General features: G+C 38.4%; 1 protein-coding gene across 3 annotated transcripts in view; it reads right to left on the bottom strand.

Annotated features, from left to right (window-relative positions):
• LOC100663640 (ABC-type organic anion transporter ABCA8) overlaps positions 1-24,657 on the bottom strand; it is a 117,355-nt gene that overhangs the window by 48,901 nt on the left and 43,797 nt on the right. For all 3 annotated transcript variants that reach the window (XM_010596996.3, XM_023556954.2, XM_023556955.2), the window contains 8 exons: positions 22,943-23,044; positions 21,640-21,844; positions 18,239-18,403; positions 16,097-16,200; positions 14,934-15,160; positions 5,424-5,565; positions 4,974-5,159; positions 3,459-3,606 (listed from right to left, as the gene is read on the bottom strand). In XM_010596996.3, coding sequence (XP_010595298.1) covers positions 3,459-3,606; positions 4,974-5,159; positions 5,424-5,565; positions 14,934-15,160; positions 16,097-16,200; positions 18,239-18,403; positions 21,640-21,844; positions 22,943-23,038 — 1,273 coding nt within the window. In that variant the 5' untranslated portion in view covers positions 23,039-23,044. The remainder of the gene's footprint in view (positions 1-3,458; positions 3,607-4,973; positions 5,160-5,423; positions 5,566-14,933; positions 15,161-16,096; positions 16,201-18,238; positions 18,404-21,639; positions 21,845-22,942; positions 23,045-24,657) is intronic.

The raw sequence follows: 24,657 nt of genomic DNA, 5'->3' as shown, positions 1-24,657 counted from the left end.
AGGAGACCATGCGTCATTACACTGGCAAGGGAAGAGGAAATGGAGACGTGACTATTGGGTATCTAAAACAAATATTCCAAGAGAAGAGTAGGATTTAATAAAACTAAGTGACATACTATCAAAAAGGGAGAAAAGGGGACAGAATAATTTATTTAAACTTAACACAGAGTGGAACAACAAAAAAAAAAAGCTATTTTGTATTTACACTTGATCTCTTCCAAAGACACTTTTCTTGGAAGCGAGCTTATGACCTGCTTTAAGAGCATGTTATTCGTGAACATCTTGCTGGAAGTTAATTCTCAGTGTACTTGCACTTTATCATCACTTCTATTTTCTTACATGTTAGGAAAGACTATAAAATGAGAATTATATTTGTCTAATATTCTGCAACTCACCTCCACTGAAAAGGTGATGAATTTTCGAATGGATGTGTACAGTCATTCATCCATGCAATAAATATTGAGTGACCATTCTGTATGTCCCTGGCACATGGTATATGATTAGTCAGCACTGTTAAAATTCTTTATAGAGGGAAGAGTTCAAATGGCTTCCCTGGGTCAAGAGCCAAATTAGTCATAAGGCCATTTACAAAAAACTCAATCTAAACGTAAGCAAGTTTTACTTATCAGCATGGATTAGCAGGAGTTAGCAGTGCTGCTTATCAACATGAGTTAGCAACACTGGTCCAACCATGAAAAAGCAGGTTAAAACCCATTGCCATTGAGTCAGCGTTAACTCATAGTGGCCCTATAGGACCGAGTAAAACTGACCCATAGGGTTTCCAAGGAGTGGCCAGTGGATTCCAATTGCCAACCTTTTGGTTAGCAGCCGAGCTCTTAACCACTGCACCACCAAGACTCCTAACTGTAAACTCCAGCCCCCTCACCACTTTCAATTGGGGTACTACCTGTTTTTAAACAGTTTCTCTAACGGACTCCTTAATCAAGTTTTTTTTTTCCCCCCACAGTGCGCATCTCTTCCCCTTGCTCAGGAAGTCTAACTTTCACTTAGAACAAATAAAAGCGTGCAGCCATAACTGGGTGCATTCTGCCACCAGACTTACTATTGCATGACTCTGCCATTTTCATCCAGTTGATTTTCTGCTGTCATTCTTATCTTTAAAAGACTTTTGAACAAGGTAACCTCTAGTCTGAAAATTCAGGCCTAATGAATGGATGATAATTTGTAAGAAAAATAAAATAATTTTGTTATTTTAGCTTAAAGAAACCTTCCAGTTATATTAATAAAATGAAATATTTTGGAAACTGGAAAAAGCGTGCATGCAAAAAAGATCTTTGTGACTAGAAAAAATGTTAAGAATAAGGTATAGGGATGGAGGTGGAATAATACTTGATATAAGATGCTAAAACAATACCATAAAAATAGAATATTTTAAGTTATATCATCTTAACATGTTTGAAACAATGACTGTGAAAAGATGAAATTATCACACAGTGCACAAGCTATTCAACAACATCAAAAGAAAATTTAAATTGATAAGAGACCTAAGAAAATTCTATTAAGTAATTGCAAAGATAGTGGCATCTGACACTAGTTTGCGCACGCATTAGGAACAAACACCATGAAGGAAAAAAAAAAAACCCAAATAGACGAAAAACTGTAAGTAGGATGGTCAAGAAAAAGCAACAACAACAAAATAAAGAGGAATAACTAGTAGTTATAACACCACAAAGAACCCTGGTGGAGCAGTGGTTAAGAGCTTGGCTGCTAACCAAAAGGTTGGCAGTTTGAATCCACCAGTCACCCCTTGGAAACCTTGTGGGTTTCTACTCTGTCCTATAGGGTCATTATGTGTCAGAATCGACTCGATGGCAACGGCTTTTGGTTTTTATAAGCATCGTAAGAGTAAAGTTCCTGAACTAACAGTGCACGAGGGATAAAAAAATTCTGCGGTGTGAACACAAACAAGTCACTGAAATTTCTCCATAAAAGTAACACCACAGAAGTTGAACAGAGGAAAAATATTTAAATACATTTCTTAAAGAGGCAGTGTCATCAAGGGTTAGAAAAGCTTGGGTTATTAGCAGATGAGAAGAAAAATAATTTTGTTATATAGCTGAATAATTAAAAAATATATATTAAATGTACTCAAACAATTCCAGTTATATAATGAATATATAAGTTTATGATTATAAATCTTGAAATCTTTTATTCTGGGCTCTCCAGAAAGGTACAGCCAGTTACCATTTTTAAGGGATTATCTAAAAGAACAACATGGTTAGTTCATTGCTCAGGGAGTTACTTCCCTTCTTCCCTCTCATCCTTCTCCTTTCTCCTCTTTCTGCGAGTGTTTATTCATTGGAAGGGCCCTTGGCATTCTGTCTCAAACAGGAAATGCTGTGATGAAACACAAGGTCTTGCCTTTGCTTATAGAAAAAACAGTTGGTGTCGAGTTGATTCTGACTCATGGTGGCCCCATGTGTGCTAGAGTAGAGCTGTGCTCCTTGGGGTTTTTAATAGCTAATCTTTTGGAAATGGATCATCAGCCCTTTCTTCTGGGGAGTCTCTGGGTGGACATAACCCTCCAATCTTTCTGTTATCAGCCAAATGTTGGAACTGTTTGCACCACCCGGGAATCCTGATTATAGAAGATGGGATAGAAAAGTCAACCAACATTCCAGCCACCAATATTTACTGAGTCCCTAGTGTACACAGGAGCTCTGGTGGCCCAGTGGTTAAGAGCTCTGCTGCTAACCAAAAGGTCAGCAGTTGAAATCCACCAGCCGCTCCTTGGAAACCCTATGGAGCAGTTCTACTCTGTTCTGTAGGGCCACTATGAGTTGGAATCAACTCAATGGCAATCGGTTTTGGTTTGGTACATCAGACACCGCAGTGGGTGCCTGGGTTACATCTATGGAAAAACAAATACCTGCTTTTGTGGAATTTATACTCTTGTAAGTTGCAAGGTGATAAAAATGAACATTTATGACTCAACAGCTTTCCTACTGTAAAAACTCTCTGGAGACTTTAAAAAATATAGATGCTGATTAATTGAATCAGAATTTCTCCTGGGGTGGGGCTGGCCTTGGCATGTCATTAAAGTTCCCCAGGTGGTTCTGATAGACATCTGAGGTTCAGGACCACAGAGCTAAGTAATTATACAACTGCAACTATAAATTTCTATGATTAAGGAGCGGGCCAGACCCATTGAGGAAACAGCTTTCTAAGCATCTATTAGAAGAGAAACAAGTCATACACTCAGAGAAGAGAGAAATTTAAATAAAGGTTCGTGATTCTGTAAAAAGTCCAGGCTTTAGTTTTCACCCAGAAAGTTGCAAGAGGAGTTAATCCTGCCAATGGTGATGACTATGCTTATCACCTTCCTGTTCGTAGACAAGGTAGTTCTTAAAATACAAATAACACGCGTGCTAGGCCATTTTGTTTAAAGAAATAAAATGATTAAAATGATGTTTGATTTTAATCATATCACTACTTACTTGGCAAAACTTTTTCAAAGTAAATCATCAGTGCCAGATAGAGGAAAATATCAAACACCAACATGAAATGTGTTGCTACGATTGGATTTGAGCCATGTGCTAAATCAGGAAATGCGTTAGAATTCAAGTCATAGTCCAAGCGTAGAAGCTGAAAATATAAAAATAGTTAATTAAAGGAAGTTAGGTGTATGAGGAATTTTAAGCAATTAGCTTTATCATAGGAATGGCTATTTTTTTGTCTAATACTAGGAACACAATGATAAATAAGGAGGCTGCCTACTTTAAAGTTCTCAAGTCTACTGGAAAGTATGGACACATGAACAACTCTAATATGAGTTAGTAATTGCTTTGGTAAAGTCCCTGGGTAGTGTAAAGGTTATGCAGCTTAGCTGTTAACTGAATGGCTGGTGGTTCGAGTCCACCCAGAGGTGCCTCAAAAGAAAATCTGGTCATCAACTTTTGAAAAATTAAAAAAAAAAAAAAAAACCAAAAACCAAACCCATTGCCTTCGAGTCAATTCCAACCAATAGCCACCCCATAGAACAGAGTAGAACTGCCCTGTAGGCTTTCCAAGGGGAGGCTGGTGGATTTGAACTACTGACTTTTTGGTTAGCAGTCATATCACTTAACTACTGAGCCACCGGGGTTTGTTGAAAAACCCTATGGAGCACAGTTCTTCTCTCACACAAATAGGATCACCATGAGTCAGAATTGACTTGACAGGAACTGACTTTTTATGCTAAAGATATGTTCCAAATGAAATTAGAGCATTAGGAGGAGGTAAGGAAGCATGGGAAAAGATCAGATTTGAGCTTGACCTTACATTAATTTTTACCAAATGGAACATGGGAAAAAGGTTTGATGCTCCTTGAAGAGAATTTGCTCTCAGAAAAAATGTACCGATATGCTTAAGGGAGACTCAGTGGGAAAAGTGTTCAAGTTAATGAATACTTTTTAATGAACAACTCTTTTGATAATGGATCCACTTTTGAAAAATTAAAAAATAAAAACCAAACCCGTTGCCTTTGAGTTGACTTACTGATTGGCATTACCATCTAACTGTAGGGAAAGCCAAGGTGGATCCAATGTAAGACTCAAATAGACACAGCAAAAGAACATTTTAGGAATAGAAATATAATTTTTCAATAAGTGTGTTTTCAAGGTGTTTTAATTTAGTTTTATCTTTCTTTTTCACTTTTACCATCATCAGTAGGGCAAAATATGAGCTGGAATAGTTAGAATTAAATTTAGAACAGCAAATAGCCTAAAAAAAACGCTCTGTATTGTCTCTAAATAATTATATATTGACCCTCCACTTTTTACTTGCTAAATGACTTATTTGCTGGGCTAAACACTTCCAACACTTTTAAAAGTTCATCTTTGCAGCCTCACAAGTGTCTTCTCTAGGGCTTTAAATTTACAGCATGGATCATGGAAATGATGACAGACTACTGAATTCCAGAGAGAAAAAATGCTTTGGAAATTTCATGAATAGAAAATCAACTTGATTCTCACCTGAGCCATTCCAACCATGAAGGCAAAAGGGCTAAAAATACTTAAAGTCCACTCCAAGGATACAGGAAGATGTCTATACAACGCTGTGAATCCCAGACTCCCCCAAAGGACAGTGAGAAGGAACACGACCAGGCCAGTGAGGAAAGACTTCTTTACCAAGACGCTCATTAAGAAAGCCAAGGCTATCTAAAATGAGATAAGATCCAGTTGGTTTAGGCTTCTTTGAGAGATATTATTAGCATAAAAAATAAGGGTTTTAATATACAAAATTATAGTTTGCTCTACAAATCGTACTATAAGTTGGCATTACAAAACACTACTGTCTACATATTTTCTCATGCAAACAGAACAAATGAAAGGAGTATATGGAGTAATGAACGTGATTAGATACCAACACTTGTGCCTTAGAGCTGACAGCCGATTAGGAAGAGATTTAATTCACCAACTCACCAAAGACAATCCATAGAGGAGAAAGAGTACGAAGACCACCGCAAAGCCAGACAGGATAACAAACTGGGAAGATTTAACAATAACGGCCACAAAAAGGGCCATAATGAGGATAAAGCCAGCATAGAGCAAACCCCAGGAGAGCCTAGTGAGGAAACAAAATGTTATTTTAGCATTTCGTCTTTAGTTGAAAAGTAGGACCTGGAATGGATATTGACATTATTCATTCATTCTGCAGATATTTATTGAGCATTTTAGGATATATAAATAAAAGATAAATATTCTGGGCAGAATATATTATTTGCCTCAAATCAATTCCAGAAACACACACACCCCATTGTGAACAAAAGGAAAAAAAGCAGGCTTCCAGTCTCATAGATTTGATACAGTAGGAAGTCAATAAACTGGAGTAGTAGTTGATTCCTTCCTCCCATTTCCCACTTTTAGTCACCAGGTCTTCTCCAAACCTGTCCACTCTTCTCCATTCCTCCTACTGCAACCTCATCCTATGATACCTTCATCTCTTGCTGAGACTTCTGCAACAGCTTCCTAATTGGTTTTCTGCTCCGCTTTTACTACATTACTTCATTCTCAATAATGAAGCAAGGATGATCTTTTAAAAGCATATTGTTGTTAGTTGCCGTCGAGTCATTTGAGACTTATGGCAACCCTATGTGTACAGGGTAGAATAGCCCTCCGTAGGGTTTTCAAGGCTGTGACCTTTTGGAAGCAGATCACCAGGTCTTACTTCCAAGGTGCCTCTGGGTGGATTTGAACTACCAACCTTTCATTAGTAGTCCAGTGCTTAACCATTTGCAACTTATAACTTCTTTTTCTTTTTCTAATTTTTTAAAAATTATACTTTAGATGAAGGTTTACAGAATACACTAGTTTCTCATTAAATAGTTAGTACACATATTGTTTTATGACATTGGTTAACAACCCCACGACATGTCAACACTTTCCCTTCTTGACCTTGGGTTCCTTATTACCAGCTTTCCTGTTCCCTCCTGACTTCTAGTCCTTGCCCCTGGGGTGGGTGTGCCCCTTTAGTCTTGTTTTGTTTTATGGGCCTGTCTAATCTTTGGCTGAAGGTTGAACCTTGGGAGTGAACTCATTACTGAGCTAAAAGGGTGTCCAGGGGCCATACTCTCAGGTTTTCTCCAGTCTCTGTCAGGCCAGTTAGTCTGGTCTTTTTTTGTGTGTGTGAGTTAGAATTTTGTTCTACATTTTTTCTCCAGCTCTGTCTGGGACCCTCTATTGTGATCCCTGTCAGAGCAGTCCGTGGTGGTAGCTGGATACCATCTAGTTGTACTGGACTCAGTCTGGTGGAGGCTGTGGTAGATGTGGTCCATTAGCCCTTTGGACTAATCTTTCCCTTGTATCTTTAGGTTTCTTCATTATTCCTGACTCCCGAAGGGGTGAACAGTGGAGTATCTTAGATGGCTGCTCACAGGATTTTAAGACCCCAGACCCTACTCACCAAAGTAGAATGTAGAGCATTTTCTTTATAAATGATGTTATGCCAATTGAGCTAGATGTTCCCTGAGACCATGGTCCCCACAGCCCTCAGCCTAGGAGTTCAGTCCCTCAGGAAGTTTGGATGTGTCTATGGAGCTTCCACGACCTTGCCTTGTATAAGTTGTGCTGGCTTCCCCAGTATTGGGTACTCTCTTACCCTTCACCAAAGTTACCACTTATTTATTTTCTATTTAGTGTTTTTCCATCCTCACCCCACCTCTCCCTTGTAACTATCAAAGATTGTTTCTTTTTGTGTGTAAACCCTTTTATGGTAGTGGTCTCATATAGTATTTGTCCTTTCGTGATTGACTTATTTCACTCAGCATAATGCCCTCCAGATTCATCCATGTTGTGAGATGCTTCACAGATTCATCAGTGTTCTTTATCATTGCGTGATACTCCATTGCGTATATGTACCATGGTTGTTTATCCATTCATCTGTTAATGGACATCTAGGTTGTTTCCATCTTTTTGCTATTGTGAACAATGATGCAATGAACGTGGGTGTGCATATGTCTATTTGTGTGATGACTCTTATTTCTCTCAGATATATTCCTAGGAGTGGGATTGCTGGATCATATGGTATTTCTATTTACAGCTTTCTAAGGAAGTGCCATATCATTTTCCAAAATGGTTGTATCATTTTGCATTCCCACCAGCAGTGCATAAGAGTTCCAAACTCCCCGCAGCCTCTCCAGTGTTTATTATTTCCTGTTTTTTTGATTCGTACCAGTAGTGCTGAGGTAAGATAGTATCTCATTGTGGTTTTGATTTGCATTTCTCTGATGGCTAGGGGTCACAAACATTTCCTCGTGTGTGTGTGTGTGTGTGTGTGTGTTGGCTGCTTGAATGTCTTCTTTGGTGAAGTGTCTGTTCACTTCCTTTGCCCATTTGCCTTTTTCTTGTAGATTTTAGAGAGTAAGCCTTTGTCTGATTTGTAAGGAAACCCTGGTGGTGTAGTAAGTGGTTAAGTGCTATGTTGCTAACCAAAATGTTGGCAGTTCCAATCCACCAGGCACTCCTTGGGAACTCTGTGGGGCAGTTCTATCCTGTCCTATACCACTATGAGTTGGAATTGCCAAAATTTTTTTCCCAGTCTGTGGGTTCTCTTTTTACTCCTTTGGTGAAATCTTTTGATGGGCATAAATGTTTAATTTTTAGAAGATCCCAGTTATCTAGCTTATCCTCTGGAGTTGGTATGTTATTGGTAATAGTTTGTATCCTGTTAATGCCATGTATTAGAGCCTCTAGTGTTGATCCTATTTTTTCTTCTATGAACTTTATAGTTTTCGGTTTTATATTTAGGTCTTTGATCTACTTTGAATTAGTTTTTGTATATGGCGTGAGGTATGGTTCCTGTTTCATTTGTTTGCATATAGACATCCAGTTTTGCCAGCACCGTTTGTTTAAAAAAAAACGAAACTGTCTTTTCCCCGTTTGATGGATTTTGGGCCCTTCTCGAAGATCAGGTGACCATGGGTGGATAGATTTACATCTGGGTTCTCGTTTCTGTTCCATTAGTCAATGTATCTGTCATTGTACCAGTACCAGGCTGTTTTGACTACCATAGCTGTATAGCCAAAAGGACAAACAAATCCGTCTTGGAGAAAGTATAACCAGAACGCTCCTTGGAAGCAAGAATGGCGTGACTATGTCTCACATACTTTCGACATGTTGTCAGGAGGGATCGGTCCCTGGAGAAGGACATCATGCTTGGTAAATTAGAGGGTCAGGGAAAAAGAGGAAGACCCTCAATGAGATGGATTGACACGATGGCTGCAACAATGGGCTCAAGCATAACAATGATTGTGAGCATGGTGCAGGACGAGGCAGTGTTTTGTTCTGTGGTACATACGATTGCTATGAGTCAGAACTGACTCGATGGCACCTAATGATAATCTAACAAACAACAGCTGTATAGTAAGTTCTGAGGTCAGGCAGTGTGAGTCCTACTTTATTTTTCCTCTTCAATAGTGTTTTACTTATGGGGGCTTCCTTCCTTTCCATATAAATTTTTAATGATTAGTTTTTCCATCTCTTTAAAGAATGTTGTTGGTATTTGGGCTGGGATTGCCTTGTATTTGTAAATTGCTTGGGTAGAATTGTCATTTTCACAATGTTGAGTCTACCTATCCATGAGCATGGTATATTTTTGCATTTATGTACATCTCTTCTGGTTTCTTGCAGTAGTGTCCTGTAGTTTTCTTTGTATAGGTCTTTTACATCTCTGGTTAGATTTATTCCTAAGTATTTTATTTTTTTAGGGGCTATTATAAATGGCATTGTTTTCCTTTTCATCGTTCCCTTTATTGGTGTATAAGAATCCAACTGATTTTTGTGTTTATCTTGTATCCTGGTACTCTGCTGAATCTTTCTATTAGTTTCAGTAGTATTTTTGTGGAGTGTTTTGGGTTTTCTATGTATAGTACCATATCATCTGCAAATAGGGACAGTTTAACTTCTTCGTTACCATTTTGGATGCCCTTTATTTTCTTGCCTTATTGCTCTATCTAGGACTTCAAGCACAATGTTAAATAGGAGTGGTGATAAAGGGCATTCTCGTCTTGTTTCTGTTCTCAAGGGGAATGTTTTCAGCCTCCGTTAAGAATGATGTTTGCCATTGTTTTTGCAGAGATGCCCTTTATTACCTTGAGAAATTTCTCTTCTATATCTATATTATTGAAAGTTCTTATCAGGAATGGGTGTTGGACTTTATTGAATGCCTTTTCTGAGTTGATCGAGATGATCATGTGATTCTTTTCTTTCCTTTTATTTATGTGGTGGATTACGTCAATTGATTTTCTAATGTTGAACTATCCTTGCATACCTGGTATGAATCCTACTTGGTCGTGGTGTATTATTTTTTTGATATGATGCTAAATTCTATTGGTTAGAATTTTGTTGAGAATTTTTGCATCTATATTTTGAAATTGACTCAACAGCACTGGGTTTGGTTTTTGGTTTTATATTCAGGAGAGATGTTTGTCTGTAATTTCCTTTTTTTTTGTGGTGTCTTTGCCTGGTTTTGGCATCAGGGTTATGCTGGCTTCATAGAATGAATTCAGAAATATTGCTTTCTTTTCTATGTTCTGAAATAGTTAGAGCAGTACTGGTGTAAGCTCTTCTCTGAATGTTTGGTACAATTCTCCAGTGAAGCCATCTGGGCCAGGAATTTTTTTTTTTTGTTGGAAGCTTTTTTTTTTTTAATTGTGCTTTAAGTGGAAATTACAAATCAAGTCAGTCTCTCATACAAAAACTTATACACACTTTGCTATGTATTCCTAGCTGCTCTCCCCCTAATGAGACAGCACAACCTGTGTTCTCTGTGTCCATTCAACTAGCTCCTGCCCTCCACCCTTGCCTTCTCATCTCACCTCCAGACAGGAGTTGCCCACACAGTCTCATGTGTCTACTTAAGTCAAGAAGCTCACTCCTCACCAGTATCATTTTCTGTCTTGTAGTCCAGTCCAATCCTGTCTGAAGAGTTGGCTTTGGGAACAGTTCCAGTCTTGGGCTAATAAAGGGTCGGAGACCATGACCTCCAGGGTCCCTCTAGTCTCAGTCATACCATTAAGACTGGTCTTTTTACAAGAATTTGAGATCTGCATCCCACTGTTTTCCTGCTCCATCAGGGATTCTCTGTTGTGTTCCCTTGTCAGGGCAGTCTTCGGTGGTAGCCAGGCACCATCTAGTTCTTCCGGTCTCAGGCTGATGTATTCTCTGGTTTATGTGGCCCTTTCTGTCTCTTGGACTCATCTTTACCTTATGTCTTTGGTGTTCTTCATTCTCCTTTGCTCCAGGTGGGTTGAGGCCAATTGATGCATCTTAGACGGCCACCTGCTAGCGTTTAAGGCCCCAGATGCCACTGTTGGAAGTTTTTTAAAATTACCTTTTCAATATCTTCTCTTGTTATGGGCCTGTTCAGATTTTCAACATCATTTTGTGTTAGTTTGGGTAGGTACTATGTTTCTGGAAATTTGTCCATTTCCTCTAGGTTTTAAAATTTGTTGCAGTATAGTTTTTCATAATACTCTGTTATGATCCTTTTTATCCCATTTGGGTCTGTTGTAATGTCCCTCATTTCATTTCTCATTTGGGTTGTTTGTACCCTCTTATGTTTTTCTTTTGTCAGTTTGGCACCAGTGGTTTGTCGATCCTTTCTAAGAACCAACTTTTGGTTTTGTTGATTTTTTTCTATTGTTTTTCTATTGTCTTATTTCATTTATTTCTGGTCTGGTCTTTATTAATTCCTTTCTTCTGGTGGCTGTAGGCTTTTTTTTTTTTTTTTGCTGTTTTCTTTCTGTTTGTTCTATTTGTGTAGCCAATGTTTTGATTTTTGTCCCTTTCTTCCTTTTTGATGTGTGCATCTATTGCTATAAATTGACCTTTGAGGACTGCCTTTGCTGTGTTGTATGGGTTTTTGTATGATACGTTTTCATTCTCATTTGATTCTAGGAATTTTTTGATTCCATCTCTGATTTCTTCTATTACCCAGTGGTTTTTAAGCAGGGTATTATTCAGTTTCTATGTAATTGATTTTTTTTTTTTTTCCTTCCTCTTCCTGTTGTTAATTTCTACCTTGATAACATTGTGGTCAGAGAAGATACTTTGTATTATCTCAATGTTTTGGATTTTGTTGAGCATTGCTCTGTGGCCTAAAATACGGTCTATTCTGGAAAACGTTCCGTATGCATTGGAAAAGAATGTGGCTTGCTGCTGTTGGGTGGAGTGCTCTAGATATGTCTTTGAGTTCAAGTTGGCTGATTGTGCCCTTTAGCTATTCTGTATCTTTGTCGAGTTTCTTTCTAGATGTTCTGTCCTTTACCGAGAGTGGTGTGTTGAAGTCTCCTACTATTATTGTGGAACTGTCGATTTCTCTTTTCAGTGCTGTTAGAGTTTCTTTTATGTATTTTGGAGCCCTGTCATTGGGTGTGTAAATGCTTATTATGGTTATGTCTTCATGATGGGTCACCCCTTTAATCATTATACAGTGCTCTTCTTTGTCTTTTTTGTAGATTTTGATTTAAAGTCTATTTTATCTGAGATTAGTATTGCCCCTTCTGCTCCTTTTTGGTAGCCATTTGCTTGATATATATTTTTCCATCCTTTGATTTTTAATAAATTTACATCTTTGTTTCTAAGGTGTGTCTCTCATAGACAGCATATTGATGGATCCTGTTTTTTTTTTTTTTAAATCCATTCTGTCACTCTTTATCTCTTTGTGGGTGCACTTAGGCCATTTACATTCAGTATAATTATTGATAGGTGTGAGTTTATTGCTGTCATTTTGTAGTGCTGACGTTTTCTTTGTTCCTCTTAGTCTCCTGTGCTGAACTGCTTTTGTTTGTGGATTTTTTTTTCATTTCTTTTGTTTTACTGAGACTAAGTTTTTCTTCTTTATTTTGATGAGTAGGTTTGTGAACTTTCTTTGTGGTTATCTTGAAATTTACCCTTATCTTCCTAGGTTTGAATGAGTATATTATTACTTGGTATCGCCTTACCTTCCTCTCTGTTAGAAAGTTCTATACTTAAACTGTTTATTCCCTCTTTTATTGTTTTGACATTGTTATCATTTACAGATTAAACTCTCTGGTTCCCTGTTGTAATTCTTTTGTTTTTGAATAGTCCTTGAGATTTCAATTCCTAAGTTGGCATCTGGGTGGTACAAACGATGTTTGTTCTCAGACGGAAGGACTACCTTTAATAATTATTTTAAGGTTGGTTTGATTTTTACATATTCCCTTAATTTCTGTTTATCTGGAAATGTCCTAATTTTGTTATCATATTTGAACATTCTTGGTTGGCAATTCTTTTCTTTCAAGGTTTTATATATGTCATCCCATTGCCTTCTTGCCTGCACCGTTTCTGCCGAATAATCACCTTAGTCTTATTGTTTCTCCTCTCTATGTGACTTTTCGTTTTTCTTGAGCTGCTCTCAGGATTCTTTTTTGTCTTTGGTTTTAGCGAGTGTGATTACAGTATGCCTTGGTAATTTTCTTTTGGGGTCTATCCTATACAGGGTTCGTTGAACTTCTTGGATGGTCAGCTTTTCATCTTTCCTGATATTAGGGAAGTTTTCTGTCAGCAATTCTTCAATGATCCTCTGTGTCTTCTGTGTTATCCCCCTGTTCTGGAAGTCCAATCAGTGGCAAATTTTTGCTTTTGATTGTATCTCACATAATTCTGAGGATTTCTTCATTTTTCTTTTTTTTTTCTGATTTTTCCTTGAATGGAGTTCCACCCAAGTGTTTGTCTTCAATCTCACTCATCCTGTCTTCCATTGTTTCAAACCCACTCCTCAGCCTTGTATGACACTGTCCATTTCTGAAATCTTGTTGTTTATGTTTTGGATTTCTAATTGTTGTTTTTGTATGATTTCTAGTTGTGAATTTATTTTGCCATTTTGTTCCTGTATTATTTTCCTGAATTCTTCCATTTTTTTGTCTGTATTTTTTTCATTAACTTGTTTGCCTTTTTTATGAATTTGTCTATTTTTTCCTCATCTTTGTCTGCTTTTTCCTTAGCTCTTGGTTAGGTCTGAATATTTGAGATTTGAGTTCCCTATCAGGTAGTTCTAACGCCTTTTCTTCTACTGGAAAGTCATCTGGTGTTTTATTTTGGATGCCTACTGGAACCATCCAGTCCTGTTTTTTAAATATGTTTTGATATTATCTGCTATCTTCAGGACATTCAGTAGTTATTTTCTTCATTTATTGATTGTAGATTTGTTTGTTTCATCCTGCTTTTTTGTTTTATTTAGTTATGTCTGAGCAGATGGGCTGTGCGTTCTTAGTTGTTTGCTTATCTGTGGGTATGATAATTTTTACCTCCTTGTTCAGTGAGCTGGGCCAGTCACTCAGCTATGGTGCAGCAGGGCAGATCCAGCTGAAGGGAAGGGGCTGGGATGTGTTGTTTGTGGCATGTGGTAGGGCTTAAAGGAATAGGTGCAGGGCAGGTTCTGGTAGGCCATGCCTGTGCTGCTCAAGAGTGTGATCTTCAGGGCACAATGAAGGTAGGCAGGAAGGAGGGGGGAGGTTGTGATGTGTGGAGCGGGTTCTCTGTCTCCTTGTGGGAACTCCGTGAAGCTTCTTTCCCATACTCCTTGTTTACCAATCTCTGACAGGAGTCCAAGATGGCTAATCCGTGCTGTGTTAGCTGATAGGGGACCTCTGTACATATCTCTCCTTGCTCTCTGTTCTGTTAGTTTCTTATTCCATTTGGTGCTTGGCCGAGTTCTTTATCTCTTCACTTGATGCTTAGGGTTCCAGGATTGATGTTTGTCTTTGTTTTATGGGTCTTTGCTGTGGAGAGATGGCATGGTGCTTCTGTCTATAGCACCATGTTGGCCTGCACCATATAAATTCTGTCATCTTTCCTCCATGTACACTGCTGATGATCCCTCAATTTTCATAGGGCAACAATCCAAAGTCATTAATCTGCGATACCACCTCTCTATGACCTTGCTGCTGATGGCCTATCTAGTTTTCCCATGTTGCTGTTTCTACATGGAACATTCCTCCTCACCCCATGTCTCATTACCTGGTAAGACATTGTGGACTCCCAAAGTATCCTATTCTTTTTTTTCCTAGTTCTTACCACAGTATGCTGTTTCTCTTTCCTCAAATCCCAGTGAAGACCTAAATTCTGGCATTATGTCCTGTTGACCTTTCTATTCCAGTCCCTACTATAGACCTTGACACAGGGTACGCCCACAATCATGTTTGTTGAATAAATTAATCACAGATAAATCAGTTAATCACTTGAACTGACAAATGCTCTGAACACCATAATGTCCTTTTTTCACTTCAGAGAAGGATGGCAATACCCAGCCTTAGCCTAGCCAGCATTACATCAAAGGCAAGTTATTCCATTCACAGGGAAAAAAGAAAATGTTAGAAAATTATCAGGTTTTAATAATGATGCTCTGTAGCTAGAAGAAGCCAACTTTGCCTGAGCTCATTCATTTATCTATTTGTATCACTTTTCACTCACCAGAATGCTGAATCTCGAAGACCCATCATTGTCATCAAGCCCTTCATCTTCTTCCTCTCTCTTGTAACATTGATAGAGGCATAGTAAGTGAATGGGGAAAAAGAAATGATACAGAAGAAAATGAAGACATCTGTCATAAGTCCTCCTTGACTTATGAAGGGATATATCTTCATAATTTTTCCAGTAGCTGACATCAATTCTTCCATCACTGAATGATTTGTTGTGCTCTGAAGAAAGATATTAATAAATAAAATTTGTATATTGTTGGGTGGCACACTCCATATATATTTTCCTGTGCGTGTATACGCATAAGAAGATTGTCTCGAGCTGTTGTAAACCTAACTTTCTGCTTCCCCATCATGTCATTGGTCCACTTGTAGCCTGGACTTTAGACATTCTGAGCTACTCACAGTTCTCAGAATCTACTATGTGTCTTACCACCTCCCTGCCTAATTCAGGGATGGATTATCCAACAAGCAAGTTAAGCATAGGCTTACTTGTCCTTACCTATTAACCCATAGTGAACAACTTCAGATTTTTTCACCACATCAAAGATTCTGCTTCTAGGTATGACTGGCATCTGTCTCTCCCAACCCCACAGTACCTTCCAAAAGAATCAAACCCTCTTTTCCAGTTTACAATTCCAGACAGGGGTGGTTGAAATTCATGTGAAATTGTTCATTACAGATTAGTAAGTAAGCACAAGTAAGCCTGTGCTTATCTTGTTTACTGGGTCATCTTCCGCTGCTAATATTGCCCAATGTTTTGCATGAAATGCCTCGTCTGACTTTATATATTCAACAAAACCCCACCTCAAGCTTCAAGTTTAAATGTCATTTCAATTAGGAATTCTTCCATAGCAGTCTTGGCTCATAATCTTTTGCAAGTTTGCTTACAAAGACTTTATTTATACCACCATGATGGCCTATTTCTCCTATTCTAATAATTTTCTTTTTACATGCCTGGCTTCCTGACAGGGTTGAGTCCTTGGAGGAGAAATTTTCTATTGTATTTATATCTTCTTATCATACAGTAGCTTCAATAGACTTTCTTATAGAGATATCAGTGAGCAAATGAAAGAATGCAGCTATCTATTTATGTAGATGCTGCTAACATCGTTAATTTGCATTGCACATTAGTTTGCATTGATGTTTTGCACTTACTTCTATGATAGCAGCATTAATGGCAGCTTGAAAAGCCACAAAACCTTTCTCCCAGAATTCTGAAATTCCACAGTCAATATCTCCATGGATTTCATAACAATGAGCTTTGGGAAAAGAAAGAAACCAAAATATCATCCTGGACTCTCTCAGTCCTGATTATAGGAAGCAGTGAACTTTACAATGGCTCCAAACTCTAAATGTTCTTACGTTGAATCAAAACCCATGAAAACATAAATTATAATAATGATTCTCCAAGTGGGGAAGGCAGAACACTCCCAGGGAAAATTCTGGGTTAAATTATAATACATGCTCTATGCTTTCCCACAATATCTTCTGTGCTTCTCTGCCAGTGAAGGATTTGTGGTGCTCTTCTCTTTTATGATTTTGTACTGTGAACACAGTATTTTTTAAAAATGTTTTTCAAAAGTTAGCAAAGCCTTAGTATGGACTGAGGAACAGTGAACAGCATTAAAGCTCTTACTTGTAGACTAACGTTGAATATACCCAAACCAAAAATACATTGCCGTCAAGTTGATTCCGAGTCATAGTGACTCTGTAGGGCAGAGTAGATCTGCCCCATAGGTTTCCAAGGCTGTAATCTTCACAGTGGCTGACTGTCTCATCTTTCTCCCATGGAACGGCAGGTGGATTTGAACCATCAAACCTTTTGATTAGCAGCCAAGTGCTTTGACCACTGTGCCACCAAAGCATAGCACACGCATAATGTACAAATGGAAGTTCAAATGAGGCAAGTTATTTTGCTTAAATCATGCTGATCAGAAAGTCTTTCGAGGAAAAAGATTTACTTATTAAAACACACACACACACAAACTACCATTCCATTGAGAATTAATCTATATTAAAGAGATATTTTAATATAGTACAAGAATTAAATGAATATTACATTAAATTTTTAAATGTTGAAAAAATTGTTTTGAAATACATCACACCTACAAATGATATAAAATAAGTCATCACAAGAACAGTTAGAATCCCCTATATGCACTCTATGATCTTACTGCTTTCCTTATCACCAAGCCCCAAAGTGGTAGAAGATAACTTCTACCATGTACCCCTAAATGACACATATAATTTTAAAAAATTTCAAACTTTATTAAAAACCATATTCTTCTTTGTTGTTTCTACTCTCACTTATGGCACCTTGCCTTCTCATATTGAACTGCAAATTTGAATTCAGAGATAGTTTATCTTGTGGGCTGAATTGAGGGTGTGCCTTTCTGGAACAGATCTATAATCTCTTCTACCGACCGCCCCAGTACCTGAACAACTCAGGATCACTTTGTTTATATTTGTACTTGAGGTTTCCCAGACCAGGCAGATGATGTAATTAAGAACTCCAAACCCAAGAGAAGGCAGGCTAAGGGTTGCAGTTTCTCAAAGGTGAATTCTTTTTTCCTCCCCCAGAGCCCAAGGTAAGACAAACAAGCTTCCTTTGCCCATAGGTGATTTATTTTTCTTGTCTACTCATTTACTGAGTGTACAGTCTTCCCAGGGTTCCAAATTAATGCAGAAATCTCAACCTCATGCAAGTCTGAGATTTTGTCCTCTGTCCTCATATTAAAACCCAAATCTCTTGATTACTGAGACTGGCAAAATCATATTGCATTAGTAATTACCTACCACTCTGAATTTAGTGCCCTCTTCAGGTCAGGCCCTTGGGAATTCCCCTGTCTTTCATGTGAGCTTATTTAGGCACTTAAAGGGAGGTTTTGTGGTACAAAATGTTGGCGCTTGTCTACTAACCTGAAAGTTGGCACTTTGAACCCACCCCAGTGGCACCATGGATTCAGAAAGGCCTGGCAATCTGCTCCCATAAAGAGTACAGCCAAGAAAACCCTATGGAGCAGTTCTACTCTATAACATACAGGTTGCCATGAGTCAGAATCAACTCAACACCAATGAGTCTGGGCTTTGTTTTGTTCTATCTTATTCATAAATAACTTTATTTTCAACAACCATTACAATATGTTAATATACCTCAAAATACGTGTAAATTTCTAAAATGTCTGGTGTGACAATATTGACCTCAGAGAGGTATTATCTATTTTGCCATACTAACATTTGTCCCCATGTATGACTTAAATTGAAACAGAGTAGTAGATTTTATAGCTGTGAAGTTACCTGTATGGTCCCCGTGTTCCTTCCTTGTTGGGATTCTGTGTCCCAACAAGAACTTCAAATGATATGAGAATGTATCAGTAAAGATGACTTTTACTATTTCCTCAGGATACATTGCAGATAATTCTTCAATACCTTCTTCATCTGACAGTCCCATGACTACCCTACCTGCCATTACAAGAAGGCAATGTTATTGTAAGTACATTACTAATGGGTACAAATTCAGGACACCATGTTCCAAAAAAATTTTTTTATGTTAATAAAACAAAATCAAGCATTGGCTTTAGTAAATTAGACAGACTAAGAGGTTGGGGAAAGGCATTTCTAAAGCTCAGACTAGATCCAATCAGAAGAATTCATGACATTATTTTGTCTTCATGTGCATGTTGATTGAGTCAATTCCAAGCACAAAAATATCATACTATACCGATGAAATTATTTACAGAACAATTAGCAGTGCAACAAATCTAAAATGGTAGTAAGACAATTAATATATTTATATAATCATTAGACACTGGTTTATATCAGGTGGAAATAACTATACAACTAATTTTTCTATAACAACCCTGACAGTATGGTTAAGGTGCTCGAAAAAAAAGTGAACATTTTTAAATACATAGAGTGACAATACTGACATTACTAAATATTTTTTGAAGATGTCTTGTTATCTCCATATAGACGTTTTCTTAAGAATGAAGGAATGATTGGCAACCCCCAGGTGGTGCAAATGTTTAGGCACATGACTACTAGCCTAAAGGTCAATGATTCAAACTCATCCAGAGTTGCCTTAGAAACAGGCCTGGCAATCTCCTTCCGAAAGTCCACACACAGCCTTGAAAACCTTATGGAGCAATTCTACTCTGCACACATGTGGTCACCATGACATGAAACAAAGATACGATGGAAATGTCTAATATATCCTGGGAACTATGACCACAAGGAGTCTAAATACCAAGTGTCTTAACACAGGCTACAGAGAGATTGAATTTCTGGTTACTGAATCCAGATAGGGTCAGAATTCAAGCACAAAATAAATGATTACCTGGACCAGGGTGGAACTATGAACTGAGAAAGAGAAATGAGGTTATATAGGCTGCCAGTGACTGGGTAGAGCAGAATCCATGGGTTTTTCTTGCAGTAATGCCCTTGGTGAGGAATTATGGTGCTTAAAATTAATATCAAGTACCTTCTAAGTCTCTTTAACATTGTCTAAATTGAAATATCATTCACATACCAAAAAAATTCACCCTTTTCAAGTGTACAGTTCTGTGGGTTCACAAATTTTTGTAAACTTTAAGTCACTATTAAAACATAACTCAACTCACATTTGTGAGGTAATTGCCATGGATTCTGCTTTGGAGTACGCATTTATATGTGTAAAGAACATCTGTTGTTTTTATCTGCCTGACATCCAGTTATCCTCCTAGTAAACATCATAAGATACATTTGGAATACTGTCTCTCCTCTATTCTTACTCCATTTCATTTGGATGTGGCATATGGTTTGACCTGAGGACCAACCATGGGCAATGACAGTACTGCACCCCCCATCCAAAGAGATTAGTTCTTAGTGGGTGAAGACCAAGACTAACCCAAAGTAGCCCATTTGAGCCAATGGATATAAGCCCCGAATTTTATGTTTTTAAACTATTGGTAAAGATCTGTACTCCTTTCAGTGAGATTATCTGATAGGGTTGAGATCTGGAGATTCTGCAGACCAGTTCTGACTCTGGGGACAGCCAACCTGTGAATAAAGCCATCACACAGGGTCATCAACCTGCGGTGGAAACATACTTTTTCCTCTGTTGACATACCTCTACACTGAGGTGTAACCCATACTGAAGTCTGTAGTTTTTGATCTTCATTAGTGTTTCAAGTCCTCTTCACTTTCAGCAAGGAAGAAGAATTTATGCATTTGAATTATGGTGCTGGCGTAGAATATTGAATATATCATGGACTCCCAGAAGAGTGAACAAATCCATCTTAGAAGAAGTACGGGCAGAATGCTCCTTAGAAGCAAGGATGGTGAGATTTTGTCTCACGTACTTTGGACATGTTATCGGCAGGGCCCAGTCCCTGAAGAAGGGCATCATGTTTGGTAAAGTAGAAAGTCAGCAGAAAAAGAGGAAGACCCTCAGTGGGATGGACTGACACAGTGGCTGCAACAATAGGCTCAAGCATAGCAACGACTGTGATTATGGCACAGGACCGGGCAGTGTTTCATTCTTTCGCGCATGAGGTCTCTATGAGTCAGGACCAACTTGATGGCACATAACAACAATAGCAACAACAGCAGCAGCAGCAGCATCATAAAGAGGCAAGGGAACTGGAGCGAGAGCCAGAGGAGCACTCTGGTTGTACTTCTTCCAACACAGACTTGTTTGTTTTTCTGGCAGTCCATGATATATTCAATATTCTTTGATAACACCATAACTCAAAGGCATCAATTCTTCTTTGGGCTTCTTTATTCATTGTCCAGCTTTCTCATGAATAAAAAAAAGAAAAAACCAAACTCATTGCCGCTGAGTCGATTCCGACTCATAGTGACCCTACAGGACAGGGTAGAACTGCCCCGTAGAGTTTCCAAGGAGCACCTGGTGGATTTGAACTGCTGACCTTTAGGTTAGCAGCTGTAGCACTTAACCACTACACCACCAGGGTATCCTCATGCATATAAGGCAACTGAAAATACCATGGCTTGGGTCAGGAGCACCTTGGTCCTCAAAGTGACATCTTTGATTTTCAACACTTTAAAAGGTCTTTTGCAGCAGATTTGCCCATGCAATACAACACTGTTTTGCTTCTATTTCAGGAAATTGTTATAGAAGCAATCTTGATAGTAATACTCCTCTTTTGAAATGTTTATTGATAAGTACCCTAACTCTGAAGAATGAAATTTGGAAACACAGAATACTCTTTGATAGAATTTTCAAATATAGTAAGAAAATCTTTTCTTTTCTGGTGTTAAAAACTGAGGATAAAATTCTTATAATCAAACTCAAGAAAAGATGAAACTGACTGCTCTTTATCCATAATAACAGGCAAACCCTACAGCAATAATCTCAGTCTAGTAACAATGCTTCCACAGCTATGTGTCAAAAAACCCCTTTTCAATGTCTTCCGACCTATGCATTTCATGCTTTCCAAAGTTTTCCTTGTTGAGAGACTTGCACTTCAACTGGTAATCCAATACTTGCCAAACAATACATTCGGTTTTGATATAGATATTGAATAACGGCCTCTTACTTCCAACAAAGAGAAAGTATATTAATGTTTCATATAACATAGAAATTTTGTCAATCGACATGGTTTATCAACTGAAATGCAAACTAAACGCATGCATCAGTGGTCTAGTGAACTAAATCTTGACACTAGAAGTTCCTGTAGGGTTTTTAGAAAACTCACCTGTCATGAAGGGGGCTGAGGTTACTTTATTCATTATCTGTTGAGTTGTATTGGTGACGGGTGTGTATGCGATAATATAGTTAGAATCTTTAAATGAATCTACACGTCCCAGGTCCACAGTGGGCATTGAAGAGAAATCATTAACATGATGAATATTAGGAGACAGGTATAAACAAAGTAGAAGGAGCGATGAGATCAACCATTCCTACATAATTCAAGAGAAAGAATAAAAAAAATTATGATTCCAAATTAGTCATCCACAATCAGTTCTGTCATAAAGATTGCTTCTTTGTCCACTTTTGTAATTTCGATATATACCAAATTATGAACCTTTTAAAATATGTATAGTACGAAAGTCAGTGGTCTCAGTAATCCCAAGGAATTATCAGTTGGAATGGAAATTTACTGACCCTCAGCACTAATGCTGAAGCTTGCACTGGATCATTCAAGACATCAGAAGTGACAATGGCAAACTGTGATGAAGTACTCTCAGCTGGTATTACCTTGGTGACTCACTCATGCTGTATTGGATTCTGCTGAACGCTTATGTGTTGCAAGAGAGTTCCAAGGTGCTCATTTAGTAACAATAGATTGGTCACATGCCAAGATTCTGGAATTGGAAACTCAACGGAATGTGGACGACCTGAGAAACACCAGCTTGGTTAACTAGTTACCAATCCTGGTCCCTTGCAAACTTCCAGTAGTAAGTCATTTAATATTTCTAAAATGCATAATCTTAGAAAAAATCCACAGTGGATATACAGTACAATTCCAATTTAGTTAAAAATGCTACCTAACTCCATCTATCTGATTACGAAAAGGTACTAAACTGTAACCGGGATTTTTGTTAGATGGTGAACTTCTAAGACTTCGTGTTAATTTTCCACCATTTTTGCAGCATTAAAAAAAAATTGTTTTTTTTTTCAAGAAAAAGAGATCCAAAAGAGAAAATGCCAGTTCCCTGTTTCTTTAAACAGGGGCTTTATGGTGTTTTTGTCCACTATATCGTCAAAATACTGGTATCTTAATCCCAGTGTTAAGCATTAGTATAAAGTGCAAACTTTGGCTTTTTAAAAACAGGTACTGCATTCTCAATGGCTGATGAGCTTCAGTGTTTTTAGGCTTTAATTTATAGCCCTGTGTTGACTGAAATGTCTTCAGACCGATTCATGTTCTGAGGAACAGCTTTTTCTGTACTATAAAGGTGCTTTATTTTGGGGAAAGACATACAAAGCATATATACCAACCAGAGAAATATATTTTCCTATTAAAAACATGAAGTGACATAGATATTCAATCATACCATTAAGGAGTCTCTTCTCATCCTCCATTTTTTAAGAACATTCTTGCATAGTAAAGCCCCAGTTTGTTGACACAACCTTATCTCTCTCTTACTCATTTTGCCCTGTTTAATGAGAAAGAAAGGAAAAGGATAAAATAAATGTGAAGGTCTTAATAAGACATTTCCTGCAAATGAAGAGCCACCTGGTAACTTCAGTGTACTAAATAAGTGACTTCTGAGGGAAGTGGCCTCCTCCCTCTATGACTGTATTGGCTATGAGATAGAACCACATGGTTGATATGAACTCCTCCATAGTGATAAGGAGTGACTGTGTCCCCACCTGAAGCCTTCATCTCATTCATGGGACAAGGTCATGCCCAGGGTGGAGCTATTTCCTAGAGACAAAGCTGGGTTGTCCAGGGGCCAGTTCCAACAAGAGGTATATTAGTCAAGGCAGCCTCAGACAGCACTGCCAGAGGAAGAACCTACACATGGCTGCTGAATGAAATTAACAACTCTTCTTGAGCTCTTTAGAGAGCTAATATCACAAGGCAACCAGGTGAACTGAATTCCAAACGGTGAAAGTCTCTTCCAAGGATAGATGGGACCCATGAACAGACCCGTGAACTACTTTGGCAGAGTAAGAATGGAAGACACGGTAACCATAAAAGTGGATAAAAAGAAAACAGCTGAAATGTTAACAAATCCTCAAAGGCTTCTAGCATAATTGTTTACAATTCCTGGGAGCCCCAAACACAAGGGGCATGCATGTTCATTCATATAATTTTTTCCTATGGTCCCACTGGGTATTCATAGCAAAGGTCAGGGCAGTGTAAGGGACCGAGACACTCCTCAGAAGGTCACAGGCCACAAAGCCTGCCCACTTCTTAGAATGTTTTCTCCTAAGAGCAGCAGCTATCAGTCTGAGGGGAGGAAAAGGAAGCCCTGGCAGCCCCAAACAAGATCTGCTGAGGGAGGGATTAAAACAAAAGTCAATTGCCACTGGGGGACAGTCTATAAACCCTCCTCCCCACCTGTGCTCCCATTACACTCTTTCTAAGGGACCAGTAGAAGCAAAGCCATTTTCCCTTGGGGAGAGGAAAGAAAATCACCTTTCCCCAATCACTAATCTTGTACTAAGCAAAAAACAACAGCTGTCTACTGCTCAGTGTGGGGTGGGAAATATACCATCCCCATTTCCAAGGAAAGATCAGTTGCTACTGAGGAATGCTGTCTAGACCCAGCACTAATACTAAAAGAAATCTGCTATCACTGAAGGAGGGAGAGGAATATAACTCACATATTCAAGACCTCTCAACACATACTGGTGGGATCTGGTTTCCATGTAGTAAAGGAAAAATGCTGAGGAAGCTCCACGTCAAGGCCCAGGTCCACAGCACCTACCACTGAGGCTGGACAGGAAATCTAGATCTCCCCTTTCCCTCACTCCATGCACTGTACTGAGCACCAAGTTACAACAGTCAAATGATGGGGTAGAGGTGAGAGAATGGAGAGGGACTCTCTATGCGGCTCAGGTGTGCAAGGCCTGTTGAAAGTTGAAGATGGAGCAGGACCTCAGAGGAAAAACCTACAGCTCCTCAGGCCCCACAAGAGCACCGATTAGTAGCAGTGCACCATTTGGTGAATTTCAAGCATGGGGTGATTTGGAGGTAATTATAACAACAAGAAAATCCAAATCCAAGCTCAACTACTAATGATATTGACTCAATGTCCTA

Source organism: Loxodonta africana, chromosome 18 (genome assembly GCF_030014295.1).
Source record: "Loxodonta africana isolate mLoxAfr1 chromosome 18, mLoxAfr1.hap2, whole genome shotgun sequence".
In the NCBI taxonomy this organism is placed as follows: domain Eukaryota; kingdom Metazoa; phylum Chordata; class Mammalia; order Proboscidea; family Elephantidae; genus Loxodonta; species Loxodonta africana.
This window is presented reverse-complemented; position numbering and strand designations above follow the sequence as displayed.